Source organism: Ursus americanus, chromosome 21 (assembly GCF_024610735.1).
Source record: "Ursus americanus isolate L20-20 chromosome 21, mUrsAme1.1.p, whole genome shotgun sequence".
Taxonomy (NCBI): domain Eukaryota; kingdom Metazoa; phylum Chordata; class Mammalia; order Carnivora; family Ursidae; genus Ursus; species Ursus americanus.
Window position 1 is genome coordinate 23,198,221 of NC_142147.1, and position 20,988 is coordinate 23,219,208.

The 20,988-nt window shown below is 55.3% G+C and overlaps 1 protein-coding gene across 2 annotated transcripts in view; it reads right to left on the reverse strand.

Moving 5' to 3' along the window:
• The window catches only part of SMPD3 (sphingomyelin phosphodiesterase 3), a 79,658-nt gene that overhangs the window by 12,255 nt on the left and 46,415 nt on the right, over window positions 1-20,988 (reverse strand). The window contains exons 1-3 of one of the 2 annotated variants that reach the window (XM_045815053.2): window positions 15,424-15,827; window positions 15,257-15,322; window positions 250-1,790 (exon numbers count right to left, since the gene is read on the reverse strand). In XM_045815053.2, coding sequence (XP_045671009.2) covers window positions 250-1,575 — 1,326 coding nt within the window. In that variant the 5' untranslated portion in view covers window positions 1,576-1,790; window positions 15,257-15,322; window positions 15,424-15,827. Of the gene's footprint in view, window positions 1-249; window positions 1,791-15,256; window positions 15,323-15,423; window positions 15,828-20,988 lie in introns of those variants that run through there. The other variant, XM_045815051.2, reaches the window with a different exon arrangement.

The window sequence follows — 20,988 nt, forward strand, 5'->3', positions numbered from 1 at the left end:
ACTTTACAATGAGGAGATAATGGCTCAGAGATCTGGGGAACTTGCCCAAGAGCACCCGGCTGGGCCTGTCTGAGCCTGGACCCTCCGCCTTTGTTCCCGAGCTGGGCGCCCACCCGCTCAGCTCCATGAAAGGGCTCACCTGTCCCCCAGCCCTCCGAGCATGTAAGGACCCCCTGGCTACAGCCCATCTCCCCCAGTGGCTCTGCCACAGGCTGACATGTGCCCTGGGGCAGGGCCATGGCCTCCTACCTTGAGAAACAGCGCTCCTTTCGAGGCCAGGCCGTCGGAACGCCGCCCGTTGGGGTAACAGTGATAGGCCACGTCCATGATGGGGTAGCGGCTGGCAAAGAAGAGGCCGCTGTTGAGACACTTGAAGCTGCAGCAGCCTTGGCAGCCGTAGACCCCGACGTCGTACAGAATGTACTCGAAGTAACCATGCAGCTGGTCTTTCAACTTGGCGGCTGCCCGCTTGTCAAACACCTCCTGCAGACACAGGAAGTCCAGGTTGGCGGGGAAGAAAGCAGACACCTCGTGGTCAAAGGCCTCGTCCGGGTGCCGCCTTTTGCGCGCGGCCGCCTTCTTCACCCCGGAGGCCTTGTAGGGGAGCTTGCTGTTGGTGGCGCCTGGCTCCCCACTGCCGCCGCTGTCCGCCGCGGCCCGCACCTTCACCAGGGACTCCCTGGAGGCCGAGGGGCTGCCCAGGCTCCCTGAGTCCCCGTCCCGCTGACTGTGGTTGGGCGTCTGGCCCTGTGGGGCCCCGCCAGCCCCATTCCTGGCTTGGCCCCCAGCGGTGGCGTCATCAGCTTCGGGGGGCCGGCCCCCCTCGTCGCCTCCGATGCGCACGATGCAGGCATCCTCCAGGCTACCGCCCTCGGCCGGGTCCCCGGAGGCCAGGCCGTTGGCAGCCTCGTCACTGGGGTGACGCCCGCTGTCACCCTTGTATTCCACAGAGGCCGTCCTCTTAATGCTCCCAGGGACGGCCCGGGCCACGCCATCACTGCCCTGCGGTGACACCAGGCTGCTGAAGCTGGCCGCACTGATGGAGGTGTTGGTGGGCGAATCAATGTAGATTTTGATCTGGGGCCGACTGGCGCCGTTGCGGATTCTCTGCCCGATCTCTTTGGCCCGCGCTTGGGTGTTAAAAACATTGTTGAGCCTGGCCAGTGAGTCAGGGAGGAGACAGAGGTTGGCAGTGGCGAAGCAGAAGCTTTTGCCGGGACCTGTACCCTTCCATTCACTGAGCAGGGCTGCCCCACCAGCCGGGCCCTTGTCCTCCAGCCGGGAGTAAATGTAGGGTCGGCGGGCAGACTGCAGTGGGGACCAGAGGAGGAACCCGACAAAGGCGAAGGGCAGCGAGGCAACCAGGAGGGCCAGGTAGACGGGTGTGAAGAGCAGGGTGCAGAGCAGCTGGAGGTAGCACGGGTCGTCCGCCCGCTGGCGCTTCTCGTAGGTGGTGGGGAGGAAGGAGGCCACGAGCCGGTCTGCCAGCCAGTAGCATGGGAAGAGGAGAGCCCAGGACACAGTGTGCAGGGCAGACAGACAGCTATTGGGAAAGGGGGCCGTGTACAAAACCATCGCAGCTCACTGGGTGCCGCAGCCGGCCCTACTACATGGTGTCCGTGGCAATGCGGGCACTTTCCTGCGAGGGGTGGGCGAGTGGGGGGGGGCAGGTGCAGGAGGGGTCACCTCCTGCTGAGATGCGTCTCTGGGCGGTCAGTGGTGAGTGTTGGCCAGCCAGTCATGGTTCACCTCAGTGGGCCATACTGGGCCACCAAGGCCTGCAGGGGAACCTGTAAGACAGAAAATAAGGGGGCTTTACTCATCCTTAGGGAAGCAGGTTAGATGCTGGGGCCACTCTCTCCCTTCACCCTGTTCCTGCTTCCTCCATCAGAAGCAGGAGTGTTCTGTTTGCCTGTGTGTGTTTGGTTTTCTTGGAGTAAACAACTTGGTGACGTGACCACGTCTAGCTGTCCATCTTGATCTTGTAACCTAACCGCTCAAAAATGGACCCCAGATTTTGGAGGGGCTTCACTTTGTGGGCATTTGGGAGGGCAGGCTGGGGATCCTGGTGGATGCCTGGGCCTGACGCTGGCCCATCAGGAGCCAGGAGTGTGCCTGGACGGGTCAGGGGTGACCCTGATTCTGAGGGGCCTCAGACATACCCGCCTGGCACTGAGTGTCCTTCAGGTCAGAACAGAGAGGGAGCAAACAGCAGAGAAAGTGGTCAGAGAGTCCTGGGGTGGAGGGCAGTGTGGCTGGCAGGAGGACCCCTGAGAGGAGGGCCCTACCCACAACCAGGCTCTCACTGTGCTGATCCTGCAGCATCAGCCCACCCCTGCTGACCCCCACCAGAAATCCAAATCCCTGACCGGCCAGGATCCCCGGCACTGCGTGGGCCTTACAACTTCCAGAATGATGGTCCCTGTGACTTTTGGAGAAGTGTCCTGGGGCTGTGAGGATCTGGCCCAAGTGTCTCCCCTCAGCCTGAGATGTAGCCCTGGGGCCCAGCTGAGGCCCATAGCTGGAGGAATGAGTCCACCCCAGGTCCCTGTCCCTGCCAGGGCATGAACCTCAGACCAGGCCCTAGGGCCCTGCCTAGCAGAGGCCTCCAGCTGCAGTTACTGCGCTGAATGTAGAATCAATAAAGACAAGAGTCTGGAGTGTTTGCCCAGCCTCCAGGGACCCGTGGGAGATCCTTCTGTGGTGAAGCTGGTATAAGCATCATCTCAAGTCTTCATTACCCGAAGACTCTTCCTGGGGGTTCACTTCTTGTTCACCACCTCACCAACCCAGTCCTGCCTCTGCCCTGGCACCATGGGGGTTCCATCCATCCTGGCCCCACCGCCAGTCTTCCTCCTGCCTCCCTGGTCACTGCAGCCAGGACCTTGGTGCCATCTGGGTTCTGCCTCCCCCAGACCCCAAATCCCATCCATCCCTCTGACCCACTCAAGCTCTCCTGGAGCCCCTGTGCTGGTCCACGACCACATCACACTTCACCCACTTACTTGACTGCCTCTCCATCAGGCCATTTTCCACACAGTGGCTGGAGGGATTCTGTCTAGTCTCACTATCCCTCAGAGACCCCCCAAACCCTCTGAAGCCTCTCTGGGCCCTTTCTGGGTGTCTTGTCTCCTAGCCAGGCCTGCCGTGTCTGCAGTCCCATCTCCCTTGTGCCCGCTTCCTACTCAGTGGGATGTGGTTCCTTGTCCATGCCCTGCCCCTCACTTAGCTCACCTCTTTTCTTCTAGACTCAGCTCAGAAATGACCACCTCAGAGAGGCCCTTTTGCTCCCTTTTGCCCCTCTTTGCCAGCTGGCGTAGGTATATCCACTGGGGGCTCCTGTCTGCATTGTGCATGGCCTGGTCTCTGCAGTTCAGGGTCATGAAAGCTCAGGGGACATGGCCACGTCCCCAGCAGACTGAGAGCTTGGGTCCTGGAGTTGTACCAGCCAGAGCTTGGGAAATGGGTGGGTGAATGGAGGTCAATCTGCACTACCTCTAGGTCTGAGGTGCAGGGGGAAGGGGGGAATTTCCGGGATGCACCTGTCACCTGAGTGCACTCCCAGGGCCACATCTCCAGGGCTGATTTAGTGGGGACGAGGTGCTTGTCCCAGACCAGAGCTTAATGTCTAAAGATGAACTTTTAGCTGGTGTCTGTCTGGTTCTGGAGAATACATTTCACAAGGATTTTACTTTTTTCTGGGGAAATTGCTTTGAAGGAAACACTGGAAGGTTACATTTTGGGGAAGCAGGTGTGTCTCCTCAGATCAGAGGTGTCTGGCCAGGAGCCATGGGAAACAGTTCCTTTGCAGACAGCTCTGCCCTGTGCCTCAGTTTCATCTGCCTGTGGGCACTAGGACCACGTGGTTTTGTCCAGTGCTGTAGTTGCAAGGCCTCTCACTCAGGTGTGAGCAATGAGGCTCACTGTCAAGGATGTTGGTGAGGCCAGAGGGCTAGCTCCTGCATCCCTCTCCCCTTCCCCTTGGGGCAGGGGGTGGGGAAGCTATTTCAGAGGATGGGAGATCCCTGACGTCCTGCCCTGGAGTCCCAGACCAGACAGTGGCCTTCACCACCTTTTCCACAGCCAGCTTGAGTCCTGGTCTCTGAAGGCCAGGCTGTATGTGGGGGGTGTCCTAACCTTGATGGCTTTTACTTTGGGGTCTGCTGATTCAGGGGTCCTGTGAACTTAGGCCAGGCTACTGGTCTAGGGCCCTGAGACCAATTTTATAATGACGGTGGCTGAAATTGGAGGGTTTGTTACAGGCTTGCTGACCCTCTGTGCACATGATTTTTATCCCCCCAGCAGAGCCATGTCACCTCTGTGGCCCAGAGCTCATGGCTCAGTACTCAGAGGGGCTGGTGGCTGTCCAGAGGCCTCCCATGCCTGCCATCTGACAGACTTACTTATTCTTTCTTTAAAATCCCAGCAATTTCATTTGAGTGTAACCTGCAGTTGGGGCAGCAGCCCGCTGGCTCCCTCTGAGCTGGTGGGTCTGGCCTCTTTCAGCCCAGCGCACACGCACACGGCAGTGTTTGGAGCGGCCACTCAGACTGGCCAGAGTGGCGGCTGTGGGAGACAGCGCAGAGCCACCTGCGCCAACTTGACCTAGAGGAGGAGGCAGCAGGTCCCGTCCCTGCAGGTGGGGAGGGGGGATGGCGTCTCCCAAGCCTCCAGCAGCCACTTTGGTTGGCATCAAGGTGCTAGGGGTAGGGGTCTAGGCCAGACTCTGGGGACACCCAGCTGCCACCCCCGAATGCATGGAGGGGGCCCACTCCCAGGTCGTCTTAGCTCTTTCCTCCTCTTCTCTGTAGCCCAAGGTCACCAGCCCAGCCAACACCATCTTCACCTGAGTGCCCGCCCCACCCAGTCACCGTCCCCTTGTCTTCTGTCTCAGGCCACAATGGGGCACGGAGGTCAGAAGATCTTCCTAAACGATCTGATTACATCCTCGCTTTGGCGGCCCCATTGTCTTGGAGGAGAAAGTCCAGTCTCCCAGTCTGTATTTAAGGACCCTCTGTGCTCCGGCCCCTCTTTTCCTTCCCCACCCCCACCCCAGAAGGGCCCCTAGCACCTCAGAGGTAGATGCAGCCTCGCTTCATTGAAGGGCTCCTGAGAAAAATTCCCAAACCTTCTGTTCTCCCCTGTGGCTCATCCCTAACACTGGCAGGGCAGGGTGGAGATCCGCCACCAGCTGGGACTGCTGCTCTTAGTGGGGCCCGGCCCCCTCTTCAGCTGCCCTGTGTCCACCTCACTTCTGTTGTGGCCCCAGGGCAAGCTCCCCCCAGCCCTGCCTGCAGCAGCAGTAAGCAGCCAGGCCTGTTCTTTCGGCTTCCCCTGAGCTGCTCACAGCAATGTATTTGGTCTCCATTCAGGCAACAGGGGGTTTGAGGTGGCTGGTAGCCCAGGGGGCCACCACTGCATTCCTCCCAGATGTGGCAGCTCTGAGCCCCCAGCTCTTCATGGCTACCTGGGTCCCTGGTCCGGCCTGCTCACCTGCCCCCATCCCTCAGTGCCCCGGACAGAAGGAGCCTCTGGGGGCTGCCTGGCCGCCTGCTCCGCACGCAGTCCCTGCATCTGTGCCCAGGAGCTGCTGACGCACTTGACACAAAAGGGATTGCTACCAATGGAGCCAGTTTCTAAAGCTCTGTGGTTAATTATTTTGTCGCAGTGAAATGAAAGGAGGGTAAACAAACAACAACACATTAATTAGTCTGATCTACACTTTCCCCATGAAAGAGGGGAGTGGGAGCTACACACCGGAGGCTGGGAAATTCTCGGTGAACCTTAGAGTCCTGAGGGGTGCCCGAGCAGGATGTAGCACAGGTGCCCAGTCTGTACCCCTGGGCCTTTGTCTCGCCTACACCCCCTCAGGGCCACGACATCATGGGTGGCCTGGCCCAGGCTTGGCCTCCGGGGAGGAATGCCTTCCCCCTCTCTGTGCCCCGGTTCTCCGCTTCCCTGTCCTGGAACTGGCATCTTTACCAAGCAAAGCCTGCCATGGGCATCTCTGATCGGAGTGACAGGTCCCTCAAAGGCCCCATGTGCTGAGCGGCAGCCACTCAAGCCCACAGGCTGGATTGCTCTTTCAGTTTCCTACTTTAAAGTGACAATCACTCCTGGGTTTCTGCCCATTATGAGTCCTGGCGTGGGGCTTCCTGGTTGCTCAGGATGCCCGCTCCTCCTCCCCTGCCCCAGTGCCATGGTCTCCAGAGCTGAGCGTGGGTCCCAGACACCCTCAGGTCCTCGTGGTCACTCCTGAGCCCCAGGATCAGTAGGGGGGCTACCAGTGCCCCAAGGGAGGGTTCCTGGGAGTCAACCTCAGGCCTGCCCCCACTCCCAGGGGCACTGCTCACTGTGTAGCTTGGGTTTGGGAGACTCACTGAGCCTGTCTCATTATCTCTGACATGGGGGTAGCAATACCTGCCTCCCAGGGCTAATCATGAGGCTTTATCCTTCCCTGCCACCCCATCTCTTCCTTGTAGGACCTCCCTGACCACGCCTCAGCCGAGGTTGGCTCCTGTGTGTCCTGGCTGCTCGCACCCTGATCTGTGGATTTGGCGGATTTTGAAGAGGAGACAAGCTGCTTCTGTTGACTGTGCGGGGGGCAGCCAGAGCCCGTCCACCCACCCACCTTCTACGCTCCCGACTGACCCTCAGTACCTTCAGATCCTCAGAGACCCAACCACACTGTTTAGGCCGGAGCTGCCGGCCTTCACTACCATGTTCTTTCCCTACAGCGAGGACTGGACTGGGCCTGACTGTGACAAGGAGCCTGGGCCGCAGAGCCATGCAGACAGAGGGAGCAGATCGGTTCGCAGGCTCACCTGGCTGGCAGGGAACTTCCCTGGGGAGGTTTGGGGGCCAGACAGCCGTAAGTCCAGATGGGAGAGGAAGAGGTGGTCACAGGCTGGCACAGGAGATCACAGGCCAGTGACTCCTGGGCAGGTATGGGGCATTGACAGAAGCTCCACACCAGAGTTGCTCCTGTGGGTTACTGGTATCTGTGGTGACCTGACCTGCAGCCATCACAGCACCGGAGGGGGAGACTTGTACCGCTCAGAGGCCCCAGCTAAGGCAAAGCCCCTCCCCATACACCTCCCTGAGGGCTGGGAGACCGGCTGATCTGCTATTCCTTGGGGGAAGGCGTTCCAGGCATAGGGCCTGGCCAGGCCTGTCCTATTTGGTGTTGAAGCTGGCTGGGAGGTCCCCAGCAGCCTCCTTGAGTAAGCTGCAGTGGGCAGGCCCTCTGCTACTGGATACCAAAGGATACTGGTGCCAGGACAGCCATCCCATGTCCCATCCCCCTGGGAAATGGAGACCTGGCAGGCATGCTGGTACACAAGACCTGCTGCACAGAGGATCAAAGGATCCTAGGTGAATGCTGACATTGAATTTCTCCTTAGTGGGAAAGTGAGCAAGCCAGCCCAGTTCTGCTGACCAAGGCAAGTGCTGGCCCCTCTAAGGAAGCCTGAACCATCTTGATGGATTTCTGAGCTTTGGAGAACTTTTGGTAAGTCGAGGAGGGTTGGGAGCTGCCCCAGGTTGGGGGCAGGATGGGATCTGTCCCTCCTTCATAGCCCTTCTCTCTCCTTCTCATGCCTGCTGATCCCTGTCTTTCCAGCAGCGGGGCTGGGAATCCTGGAGCCGAGGGACCTTCTACCATCCTCTTTGTGTCCACAGGCTCCTGTCTAAACATGCGCTGGTCCAAGCCCCAGGTTTCTGCAGGAAAGACTGAGAGGATTGCTCCAATCCAATTACCGGAATGTGCTCGCATCCGCCGGCGGCGCCGATATTGGGCCAGCCCATTTCTGCCTGGATGCCTGCCGCCCTGGGGGTTGGCATAGCAACGGGAGCTCTGAGCTGCGGAAACTTGGAGTCAACTCATCACTGGGAGGACAGAAAGAAAGACTGAAGAGGATGCCTTTCTAAGTGATGCAGGTCACACAAACCCAGGCTAATCACTGAAAGCCACAGAAATGGGGGCTGGGGGCTGGCCTGAACAGGTGTGCCGTAGCAGCAACTCCCAGTGACCTAGGTGTGCCAGGTCAATCCCCACTGACCCTTCCAGATCCAAAGCACCTGCCCCCTTCTCTGAAGCCCTCCCCAACTTCCCCATCCCGCCCATCCCCTTCCTGCCCTGCATGCCCCCCAGCTGTCCCTCCAATCAGGTACCTGTCTGTTTGCACATTGGGCCCCTACCAGCAGCCTGGGAACACCTGATGGCGTCTCCAGCACCAGCACAGGCCCAAGTCCTAGCCTGCTCTGCCCCACTGGCTGCGGCAGACCCACTTTTGTCTGCCCCACCCCAATCCAAGGCGAGGGCAGTGAGCCACACTAGCCCAACTGACACTACAGCCCCCTGACCCCAAGGTGAAAAACCCCCAGCTAGCTCTCATTGGTGCTCTTACTGGACCCCTCAGGAAAGAGGCCTGCATTTTCTCTGAGGTGGAAGCATTAAGAGCCTGAAGCTTCTGGAGCCTTCCTTGAGAGTGAATCTAATTCAGATGAAAACAGACCTGAGGGCTAGAAGGAGAGACTCCTGGTGGCACTTTGAGCTCCAGTTTCCCTGTGCCTGAAGACAATACAACCCCCAGACTTTCTAATTCGTGAGTTGGCAAATTACCCTTTTCTTTGCTCTAGTTGAAGCTGCATTTCTGTCACTTGCCACCAAAGGGATCCTATCTAATATATACCAGTGAACCGATCTTTCTAAAACTGCATTCTTAATAGTTTGTCTCCTGGGCGAATGTCCCCTCTGGCCTGCCCACTGGGCAAAGGAGCCTTTCTCCTGAGTCCTTGAAGGGCTTGTGAGATCCGGTGCCTGGGGTCTATGCCCAAAGGATTTGAGCATCCCTCAGGAGATAGCAGTGCCAATATTACAAGCACAAACGTGGTGTCAGATGTGCCAGGTCCGGGTCCTCCTGCTAGATAGCGGACAAGTTGCTTCACTGACACTCTGTGCTGTACTTTGCTCATCAGTTATGCACACACATCTCCCTCTCATACACATACACTATCTCAGGGTACGAATGACACTTAGCACAGCGCCTGCCACATCTCTAGTAATATCTTCGTTACTGTTACTACTGTTAATTTCCTTGCTGCAGAGGACCCTCAAGGTACAGCTGGAGCCCTCAAAGTTTCCTCCTTGTGTGGTTGGTTGCTTGACAAAGAGGGTACCCTGCTCTCCCAAACAAGGGGCGAGGATGGTGCAGGGGAGGCAGGGGCCTCCATCTCCAGGACCGTCTGCAGGGGACTGCTTGTGTGAGCCCAAGTCACCGGCTTCTGCAGAACTCAGATGCAGGCAGAGGGGCCATAAAGTTTTCAAAAAGACACTTTCCATGGGAGCTATTAATGCGTCATGTGGTTTCTGAGAATAGGAACAGGCTGTAAGCAGTTCTGTGGCACTCCTTCAATCAGCCAGCCTCGGCATTTCCATGTCAGAACTCAGAAAGCCCAGATGAAGCGGACTGTTGCATGACTGGAAAGCAAATCTCAAGCCACATTGGAGGTATATGTGCCAGGAGTGCTTGAATCAATTTAATAGTTAAAATGGCAGTCCTTCTGGGCGTAAGACCTTGTGCTGCGATGACATGGGGCAGTTGCCCTGAGACCATGGGCTCCATCATGAGATGGGGCCGAGTTTGAAGATCTGGCCACCCTCCCCTCTCCCATCTGCCATTCCAGAATCATCCATTGGTGACCAGAAAGGGGGATGGTGGATGGTGGCTGACACCTAAATCCCTACCTGAGCCATCCTGAGCAGCACCGTCTCTCATTCCCAGTTATCCTGTATGACACTCAAGAACCTGCCTGCAGCCATATCTGTTTGCCTAGGTCCATTGGAAGCTTAAGGCCACAGGGCTCCTGCCAGTCCTGTGCCCTCATGGAGGCTGAGCCCAGGGCTGGGGGAGGCTGGGAGGAGGGCTTCCTCCATGATGCAAATCAGGTCTGAGATCACTCTGTTCCAGGATCTCCTCCACACGGGCACTGACAGGGCAGCTCCAGGGCAGGCCTGGAGCAGACAGTCGCAACTACCAAAGAGGAGACTTTGACATCCTCAAGTGAGGTCCAAATCAGGAGGCCATGTGCCAGCCACTGAGCATCTAGACCGCATGGGCCTCCTGCCCCAAGTGGTCTGAGCGTGCCCACGTGCTGAGGTCTGTGCCCAAGCTCATTCTCACACATGCATGTGAGCCGGGGGTCCTGGCCCTCTGCAGCAGGTCACGTCACCTGCCTCAGGCGAGCTCTGTGGCGTCTGCCACGTGCCTGACCAAGGGCCAGCATGCAGCATGCTTCCAGCTAGCCTGCCCCACCTCCACCCACGGGAGAGGCCCTCCCCGGGGCTGGATACCAGGAGGGATCTCACTTTTCTCGGGCTCTGCTACGGAGGCTGCTGTCCCCGCAAAGTCCCTGCTTCCCTGCTGATGTTAATGGTTCATGAGCTGAACAAGGCTTGGAACATCCTTTGCTTAAGAAGAAATGACAACATACTTTCTGTGGGAGTAGAACTTTAAATACAAGTCCACACAAGTGGTAGGATTTCTGCAGACCCAGTGTTCGGCTGCATTTCAAGTACAGCATTTCCTCCTGGAATGGATTGGCCGACTGAGCGGTGTGTAGGCATTTCCAGGCATCAGAGAACACAGATGAAGACAACAAACCTTCCTAAAACAGAACAGACTTGCTAAAATTCTTCTGAAGGGAATCATTTCACATTCAGCCTGAAGTTTTCTGTGCAAAGAACATTTAACAAACTGAGTCCTAGAGGAGAATTTATGCAGAGATTAAAAAGCAAATTGGTGTGAATGAGTAAATAAGATAAGGCGTCAGCATCTCACCAAGCCTCCCCGCAGCCCTGGGCAGCTGGGCCTGAAGGTGGGGCTTTCTGGACAGGGGCTGGGTCTCATTCACCACTGAGCACTTAGGCCCTTGTCCTGGGCCCTCTCAGAGGCTATCCTCCGGTCCTCCCTCGCACACAGTACCACTGGAGCCCTTGGAACCAGCAAGAACTCTCTCCCCTTGAGAGAGGAAACCCCACTCATGCTAAACCAAGGACTGCTTGCTTTGAGAAGCCTATGACCTGCCTGTGGAATTTCAGAGCCTGCTCCGGAGTGTATAACTTTGGGGGCGGGGGGATTGGGAGCTGCTGGAGCCTGCTTCCCCTGGGAGTGAGATGTGGGGCTTCAATTGTGTAAGACTGTGAATTAGTCATGTGTCCACAGCAAAGGCCAGTGGGGAAGAGAGCATGGGGTCTATAGTTCCCCAAGTTCCCTTCCATTGCTGCCACCAAACTTGCCTTCCAAGGGTCTTCTGCGGCTCTGGGTTCCCACTAACCCCTGTCCCTCCGGTAGTGGTAGCTGTCTCTACACCTGTTCTTGGCTTTGAATCCTGCACTTCTGAAAAGGGAAACAAGAACCCCTGGCTCTGGTCATGGAGGCTATGTGTCCCCAGATTGCTGGTACACCCACGCTGGTATAGGCAGGGACTCGTCTCCACTTAAAAGATAAGCATTCTTCATCCTTGTGAACATTTGGGTAGACGCTTCCCTTTTTGTCTCTACCTCTGCCTCCAAGCCTAGGATGGGACCCTTGCCTCACTTCCTCTGGCCCCCCGAGGGGCTGGAGCCTGCTCTCCAGGCATGAGGCAGGATTGCACTCCCAGGTCCCCTTGTGGTTGGGGGGAATCATGTGACCAGCTCTGTCTGACCCACTAGCTGTGAGAGCAAGTTATATGTGTCACTGCTGGGCCAGAGTACTTAACACAGGTGTGAGACCTTCCAGAGTTCTGTCCCTTTGGCACATCTACCTGTAGCGTTCATGATGGTGGCTGCTCCATCAGCCTGGGTACCATGGTGAGGATGCATGGAGCAGGGCCCCAGCTAAACCACATGTCGTATGAGCAAGACAAAAAACGTTAAGCCATAGCATATCCCATCCCAGCCTGACTAATAGAGGAAGGCTTCTGATTTCTTTTTTTTTTTTAAGATTTATTTATTTGGGAGAGAGAGTGAGAGTGCATACATGAGTGGGAGGGGCAGAGGGAGAGGGAGAGAGAATCTTAAGCAGACGCCGAGATGAGCACAGAGCCCGATGCCAGGCTTGATCTCACAACTGTGAGATCAAAACCAAGAGTAGAATGCTTAACCGACTATGCCACCCAGGGACTCCCGGCTTCTGATTTCTTTAACCCACTTAACCAAAAACAAGCCTTACTGATCAACAGCCCTCAGTTTCCCAGGTGTATAGCTAGATTGACGCCCCAGACCCGACTCTCTTCAAGAAAGATCTTCATTTTAAAGGGCAATAATGATGTTCCTCTGCCCAAATCCAGACCAGGGTGGGGGCTCACTCCTTTCCATCCCCTAAGTATCTGTACTGAACAGTTGATTCCCTTTCAGGACCATGAGGCATCAGGGGAGCTGAGCCTGAATCTTTTCATTTTTAGTGAAAACCATTTCTGCTCAGAGAAGAGGCCACTGCTAGTGATGTAAGTAGCAAAGTAAATCCACAGACATGGGGAAGCGAGTGCACTGGAAACTTCAGCCAAGGATCGGTGTTTAGGGTTGGTTCCAGGAGCCAAGCAAGGCCCCACAGGGGATAAGGCAGGAGGGAGTGTCAAGAGTCCACTTAGGTGGTGCAGATCGAGATGGACGAAGTGGCCTATGCCTAATGGCTGGGGGTCCGACACTGGCAGGTTGTGCTGGCTGAGGGGTGCATGCCCAGGCTGCTGAGGGGGAGGGCTTGGAGGCTGGGGGCACTTGGCATACAGCTCCTATGAGTCAGATGCAGCACTGTGACTGCCTGGGGTATGTTATATCAAGGTCCCAGGAATTTCTGGGGGCAGAGCCTTTGCTTTCTAGGTGTGCATATTTTAGTGTGGGGGTGTCCTCCTGGAGGGCATGGAGACAGGACGGGGATAGATGGTGGGTGGAGCGAGCAGTGAGCAAGGGAGGGAGATAAAGCGGAGAGTCTGGGACAGCTGAGAGCAGGCGTGTGGGAGGCAGAGCCACTCAGGAAGTCCTGCCTGGCCGGCCACGCCCTGACCACAATGACCCACCAGGTCCTAGGAGGCCGGCGAGGAGACGCCAGGGAGGAGCAGCTTCGGAAAATGGGCCTGAAAGGAGGATCCAACACATTCACTGACAGTTTGTCTTGAGCTGGGCTTGTTTAACTTAAATGCTCAGAATGTCTGAGTAGCTTCCCATCTACAGCACGCAGATCAGCCTAGCCTGGAGTAATCCTTCCGCTCAGAGCAGGAGGGAGCCCAGCCCTGCTGGCCCGGCCCGTGTCCTGCACTCTGGGAGGGCTGAGTGACCCCCAGCTTGAGGCTTCCTGCATCCCCCTCACCGCTAGACAGAAGGTGGACAAGGGGTCTCACCAGGCTTTCTGGTCAAGTTTTGGAGAGAAAATTGCCAGAATAGAAGTCAGCACCAATGAGAAACCAGTCTATGCAGTTTCAACCTGATTTTGCTTTTAAAAATAGGCCCAACAGGAGCCTTCAGCTGTGTGATCTTCATCTATCCTGCAGCCCTCTGCCCTTGGTCCTGGGTCCACCATCCTTCTCATTCCCTTCCTGCCCCTGGCACTGCTTCTTCTCCGAGCCCTTCGTGGTCCCCTCCTCCCCTGCCTACCGTGAGGAGCTAGACCTTCCTCTGCCTCTTGTCTCTTCCCTTGGTTGATCCCTCAGGGTCACCTATTCCCAGGTGTCTCTCCTGCTAGCTGACTTATTCGTCCACTGCTCGCCCCCCCCAGCTCTGTCTCCTGAGTAGTCGCTGAGGCTCTGGACATCCACCATACCCTGCCTCTTCCCACCAGCCCCCGGTTCTGCCTCCCTAACGCCTCCTATCCATTCCCACGGTTATGGCCAGCTCAGGCCCCGCCCTGTCCCAGCTAGACACTGCGCAGACACCACCTGTCTCCCGGCAGCTGGCCTCCCCTCCTCTGGCCCACATGGCAGCTACTGGGATCTTTTTAAACCACACAGTAGACCACACTACTCCCCTGTTAAACTCTGCAGTGGCCCCTGCTGACCCTGGGAAGATGCCCAAGCACCCGGCAGGGAACAGCACATTAGGCCCAGCATCCTGATCTCCAGGACCGCTGTGCATCACCTCCTACTTCTGAAGTCCCAGGGCCCCCCTGTGGTTCCCCATCACACCCTTCTAGCCCTCCCCACCTTTGCTGGGGCTGTTCCCTCATAGCCTTCCTCTTTGTGCTGGGATGAGGCCTCCGCAGGGGGCTTGGGGTTCAAAAGTCACAATGACGGCCTCTTCACCAAGCCCCAGCCACTGCCCTACACTATGGCCCCAGAGATAACGAGAGGACTTTTGACCTGGCTTTAACAGGTCTCAACGGCTGGCGGTTTCTGTGCATTTATTGCCCATGTTTGCAGTCTGCACACCAGAAGGGGGACCAGCCCCACACATCTTCAGATTTACTAAGGTAGAAGCAGAACTGAGAGAGGTGGCTGAGTAATGATGACAAATTCCATTCCTCAAAGCGGAGGGAGGATGGGCCATAGGGGGCTTATGGATTGTCTCTGCAGACCAGGGACCCTGCTCTTGTGGTTGATACCAGCAGCCGCGGAGCTGCTCACTCCCATGCCCCCCTCTGCCTCCAGTCCCAGAGAATGTAGGTTTTGTGTTCTAACTCCGAGGCCCGAGTTCCCCTGCAACCACTCAGTATTTTATCCCATCACCTGACTCTAGCTGTGTCGGTCATGTAGTAGGGAGATAATAGGAACCCCTGATGACCACCAAGTGTCAGCACCCCCACCCCGCCCCCCCGCCCAAATTGCATTACACCAGTTGTTTAATAGTGCTTGTTCCGTAGCATCCTTACCAGCTCTGGGTTTTAAGCAAGTAAAAAAAAATTTTTTTTAATATAGTTTAGTGGGTAATGGTATCTGGTTACATTTCTGAATATACTTAAATTGTATTCTTTCAGTTTTGTGAAGTGCTGCCTCAAGTCTTCCCTGTGTATTGAAGGAGTTTGTATTTTCTCCATAGATTTGTGTGGGTGACACACACCCCCGCCCCTGGCGTTGCACTCCACTGGTGAGGGAGTTCCGGGAAGGATCAGACTGCCAAAGCCTGATGGCTTACCTCAGAGCTGTGTTTCCAAAACTTTTTAACCAAACAGCAGAACCTTTTCTTAAACAATTTCACACAGCCCCTCTTCATAGAAAACATAAATAATTCGCCTATGATGGGAGGCCTGGAGCAGCACTCCCCCTCCAGAAGCCCCTGTCTTACCTGAGGAGGGGCCGCTGGGACCCTCTTGATCTTTGTCTGAAGAGGGGGTGCCACCGCAGTCAGGACCTGGAAGGAGATGAGCGGTTCACAGAGGTGTCCGAACTCAACCGACAGCCACCCGGCAGCCCAGAACAGGTGAGCCAAGTACAAAGACCAAGGGGCCCCACCTGTGCCAGAGGCAGCGCCACACCCTCCACGTCGCCAAGGAGAGGGTGTGGACCAGGCTGTCCCCAGGACCAACGAAGTGCAGCCAGAGGGGGTGGGGGCGGAGGTTTGTGCGACAAACCTGCACAAGCTTGCGGGGGGGGGGGGGCGGGTAGGAGGGTTGACAGGTGGGGAGAACTCCGCCTGACGGGTGGGAGGGATGAGAGCTCCACGTGGACAGCTGGACCAGGGCCAAGCTGAGGATGTGTGAGTTGGTGGGCGGAGAGATGCGAATTCAGAGCTCCAGCCTCGGGGCCTGGGTTTGATCTGATAGGCGAAGCTAGAACAATCGGAGCTTTCCCCCAGGAGCTTTGTGTAATCTCAGCCTCGCCAAGATTCGTGGGGGTGGGAGAGAGCTGAACCCAGGCGGTAGAAGATGGACTGTGGCCACCCGGACAGAGGTCGGGGAGGCGGGGAGGTGGGGAGGAGGAAGCCGCATTGCGAGAAAGTAATAGGGGGTTTTCACAGCAGATAAGGGTAAAGGTAGGCTGGTCTAGGGGACGTCCCGCAGAGACACTTTGTGACCTCAATGGGGTCTACTTAGGGGATGTAGGGAGGACACTCGTGTGAGCAGAGGCCTTGGACACGATGCCACCGGCTCCCTGCATCCCTTGCTGGCTCAGCCCGAACACCCGCAGCTCCAGACGCGCGCCCTGGTGGGGTTGGTAGGCTGGTCTCGCTCCCTGGCCCCGCCCTCCCCTTCCAGCCCCGCCCCTGGCCTCGGGTATTGCCCTCTCCCGGGACACTCTGGCTCCGCCCCCTGGTCACAGGCCCCAAGCCGCTCTCTGACCTCGCCCTCTGGCTTCAGGCTCTCCTTTGGCCCCTTAGTCCCGCCTTCCAGCCCCAAGTCCCGCTCTTGACTTTCCAGCCTTATCCTTGGCTCAAGGCCGGGCCTCCTGGCTTCAGGCCCCGGAAGTTCAACCCCCACCCCGCCGGGCTCCGTGCCGCGCTCCTTGGCCCTCTACCTTTTCAAGCCCATCCCGCTGCAAGGACCCTCTTCACTACCGTCACGTGTCGAGGCAACCCTTACTCCCCAGCGCTCCTCTGGACCAGCTCCCGTCATTTCTATGCACTTATTTTGCAAATCACTCAAACTGTTTCAGAGGAATCTGAAATTTAAGTCTCAGTCCCTCGGTCCACAAGCCAAAGATGTTGCAGAAGGGCTGGCAGGAGTGTTTCTTCACTTGGCAAACAACTGGCGCACTCTTGCTTAGGAATCCCCATAGAGAAGCTCCAGGGAGACCCAGGTTCTAGGCCTGGGTCTGCTATCCATCTGAGCCTCAGGTGCCCCCCTCCCTGTCATTCAGGAGGTCACTTCAGCATCTTGGGCAGCCGTGACCAGGGCCAAATGAGCGTGGGTACTTGATGTTGCCACATTAGGGTGGGAAGAAAGAAGCCACGGCCCCTAGGACCTGTGTTCCCCTAGGGGCCCTTTTTTCCATGTGGACACCCTAACTTGTTTCCTCTGAGTTAACCAACCACCTGGTAGGCATCCCCCCGCCACCCCCCATAGCCTGGGGAGTCCAACCTGCCAAGAGGTCGGAGGGGTCCTGCTGTTCTGGCCTGCAGGGGAGCTCCTGTCCCCTGTACCTGGGATGTCTGCCGCTTCACCCTCTGTAGGCTGATGACCTGCATGCACCTCTATCCTTCACCCTCTTCGTGGGCTGGCCTAACCCTAGGCCACAGGCTGGCAAGCATCTAGAAGTGGACATGAAGGAGGCAGGCCTCTCCTGAGCCCACGAGACTCTCAGGCCCCACCACCCTGGAGTGGGGACGAGCTCACTCCTCATCTCTCAGAAGTTTCTCAAGGAGGCCCTTTGTCCTCAGACCTTCCCCAAACTGTTCCCCTCCAGCTACACAACCTCTCTCCCCCACCAAACTCTTCTAAAAAATTCTCTGCACATTTTTTCAAGATAGAATTAAATGACAGGAACTATTTAGGGAAGGGGTTCCCGAGGGAAAATGGGATCTCTACAACCTTGAAATTACAGGACTTTTTTTTTCCTCAAAAGAAAAGAAAAACACGTCAGATCATTGATATTCTCAGCCAGACCTCGTTTTGAAATATGCGCTCCTCTGTCCTTTCACAAACTACAGGCTTTCTCCCTCTTTGAAAATAAGATCACATCAAGTCAGGGATTAGAAATGGGAAAAATTCAATCAGAGCCTCCCTCGGGCCTGCTACACATCTCCATATACTCATAGGCCAGCCGAATCAGCTCCCACTACAACCCAGCTCAGCAGCATCATTCAAAACGCACCGGTAGGAAATGGTGAAACAGAAGGACCTTTCATCCCCGAGTGAGCGAGGCCTGCAGGGCTGCTCTCCTAGCTCCGGAAGCTGGCGTGCCTGGGCCGAGTGGAGTCGGGGCCTCCTGCTTAAATAGGCAGTCAGGCAGGGCGGGCCTGTGGGGTGGGCATGGAAAGTGGGCTGTTTACCCAGCACAGCAAGGCAGTGTCTACGGATCCAGCAGTGGTCCTGAGTGCGCGCCTGCCTGCTTGTCCACCAGGAGCCTCAAGCCCGCAGGCTGCGAGACCGCAGACCAGCACCTGGGGTGACCTCTGATGGACGTGCCGCTCTGAGTGAGACCATGTCCCTGGATGCTTGGTCCAGGTTCCTGGATGCCTCTACCTCCCCTGAGACACAGCCCAGTCAGCAGAACCAGCTGTAGAGCTGGATGGACCTGCTCCCTAGATCAGTAAGTAGTGGCCTCAGTCAGGGCATCTCTCCAAGCCTCAGTTTCTACTTTCTTTCTACAGTTTCTACTTTCTTTCTGACTTCATAGGTCCAGAAATAATGTGTGCAAAGCCCCTTGGGGTGAGGGTAAGATGCAGTTGCTGGCCTTGGGGAAAGGTCTTGACTAAACTCTGGTGAAGGAGTTACCCCTAAACCTCTAATACCAAGGCAAGGGAGGAGGCATGGCTGGACAGGCATACTCAGAGGCCTGTCTGTGCATTTGGTTGGGACCTTATTAGTGGCTTGCAGAAGTACCCCAGAGTCACTGCTAGGGATGGCTGGTGAGAGGAGCTGCCCCTCCACCAAATTCATATTTGTTACAGCCCTAACCCCAATGCGGCTGTATTTAAGATGAGGAAGTAATTAAGGTTAAATGAGGTCATAAGGGTGAGACTGTGATCCAATCGGATTGGTGTCCTTATAAAAAAGACATCCGAGGCTCCCATGGCCTCACACATGCATCAAGGAAAGGTCATGTGAGGACTGCAAAGCCAGAAAGAGAGCTCTCACCAGAGACCCGATCAGCCTGAACCTTGATCTTGGGCTTCTAGCCTCCAGAAGGGGAAAAAGTGCGTTTCTGCTGTTGAAGCCACCCAGTTTGATCTTTTGTTATGGCAGGCCCAGCAGACTAACACAGTGGGTGGGATTGAGCATGGGGGACGTGGAAAAGGACCTCCAGTTCAGTCAACTGAATGGGTGCTGAAGTCGCTCTCTGGCCAAGGGTGGGGTGGGTCATAGGAGGGTTGTGGTGTTGAGGGACATTTGCATGGATGTGTCCAGGTGGCAGTGGGATAGTCAGACCCACAACTCAGCAGAGAAATCTCAGCTGGAGCAGGAGTTGGCAATTATCAGAGTGTAGGTTAAATCTTAGGAGTGGCTAAATTTTGTCAGATCACTTCCTCTTTCTTTTTCAACTGGTCCATTCTAATTCCAGTGTCTTGTTATATCAGATTTTGTCTTTCATATTTTTGTAAAAAGTCAGACATTCCCTCTCTCTTTTTAAGTATAATTGTGCACAACTCCCCCCCTACTTTTTAATGAGTCTGTTTTCTTCTACTTACACAGAATGGGTCTTACGTAGGAGCACGACTGCCATGTGGTTAGGGCACTCGTGTGTGGTTTGAACGGCACGTTTCTTCCTGAGATTCATCTTGTCTTCGCTATTTGTGATGTCAGTCCTCTTGTCATTCTTACCCAATTTCAGAAGAACATATCTCCTTTCAGCTTGCTGGATCACTTATTCCAAATTGTAACTGGCAAATGCTGATTTCTTTCTCTCAGAGTTAAACTTGAAAGTCACAGTGTGTATTCTTTATTTCTAGGCTGAGCTGTTTTTTCATCTTTGGAAACTTTTCTTATATTGTTTCTTTTCTGACGTTTCCCTCATCGTGTGCCTCACCCCGTTTATCTTTCTCTCACCTACTGTAGGGCTGTGACACCATTTCTCATTTCCAAGTGTGTTATTTGTACCTCTGATTGTTTTCTTTGCCTGCATTTCTGGTTTGATGTCTTACTTAGCCTCAATATCACTGCTTTCTTTGCTCTATTGTTTCAGTTATCCCGACTTCTACTTCTGGACGTGTTTCAATTCGTTTATAGTTTCCACCATGGAATTACAGCTTTTTTTGGCGGGGGGAGGGTTTCCTGATCTGTTCCTGTTAGCATTGTTTTTCGGCACATTTCTTTCACAGAAGTTATTACCCAGTTCGTCTTATTTGTTCCTGGGGCCTTTCAGATTCCATCATTTAAAAAACAAACCAGTTAACACGTCTTGAGGGCCCACTGTGTGCAGACACTGTGTTCTGTGTTTGGCACTTGTAGGAGCCCGCTTCTCCCGTAGGTTTGGTACAGCAGAATTCTGCACTGAGAGCTGCTTTGAGGGAGGTTCTGTTTAACTAAGATTTATCCCATCTTGTTCCAAAAAAGTCTTAAACTGTGTTCTACGTACAATATAATAAGACTTCTTCTTCTTCTTTTTTTTTTAAAGCAGTAAGGGAATTAGAGCTTAGGGAAAATAAAGGTGGAAAAAGCAAGTAGCAGCCAAGCAGAGCTACAGAGATAGTGTGCAGGGGGTGAGGGTCTCTGTATTCTCACGGCGGCCTCAGTGGGCACAGAGACGTCATGTCTTATGACCAAGGCTTCTCCTTTTGATTTCTGTTGGTGGTGTTGAAATGACCCTTTGTTTTAAGTTCTTACTTGAAAGTCTGTAGCACAGAAGAGGCCCCCTTGGTGTGACTCACTCTGCAAGCCCCCTAGGTGGGGAACACTTACTTAAAAATTTTCTCCCCAATAGGGATGGAATTGGAAAGAGACAGAGAGAGGAGACACACGTGACAGCGTGGGCTGGCTGCATGTAAACAGTGGGGCAGCCGCCTCCTGCTTGTCTTTCAAAAGTTGGTATTGATTGAGCAACTAATCCGCTGTGTATTTCCTGTGCTCTGAATCAGATAGCTTCCCTGTTTTGGGGTGGCAAGTGTAATCTGGGAGTGGAAGGCTTCTCGGGGTCTCTCTGTTCCCACAGAACTCCAGAGTGGCCTCATTTCACACCTCTCAGGAAACAGTTTTCCGAGTGACAGATTGATTGGTGTATGGGTGGTTACCAAAAAAGAATCTATTTTATTAGCTATTTGTCTTGCAAAGTGGAATCGTTTTTAAAAACTTTATCAAAATGTCATCGTCCTGGGGTTGTGCCGCTGGCTTGGAGAGAAGATCTGCAGACTCCACAGGTGAAGAGCTGCTGTGTCTGGCTCTTTTCGAGTCCCTGGGTGATGAGCCTGGGATGTGCTGCCCA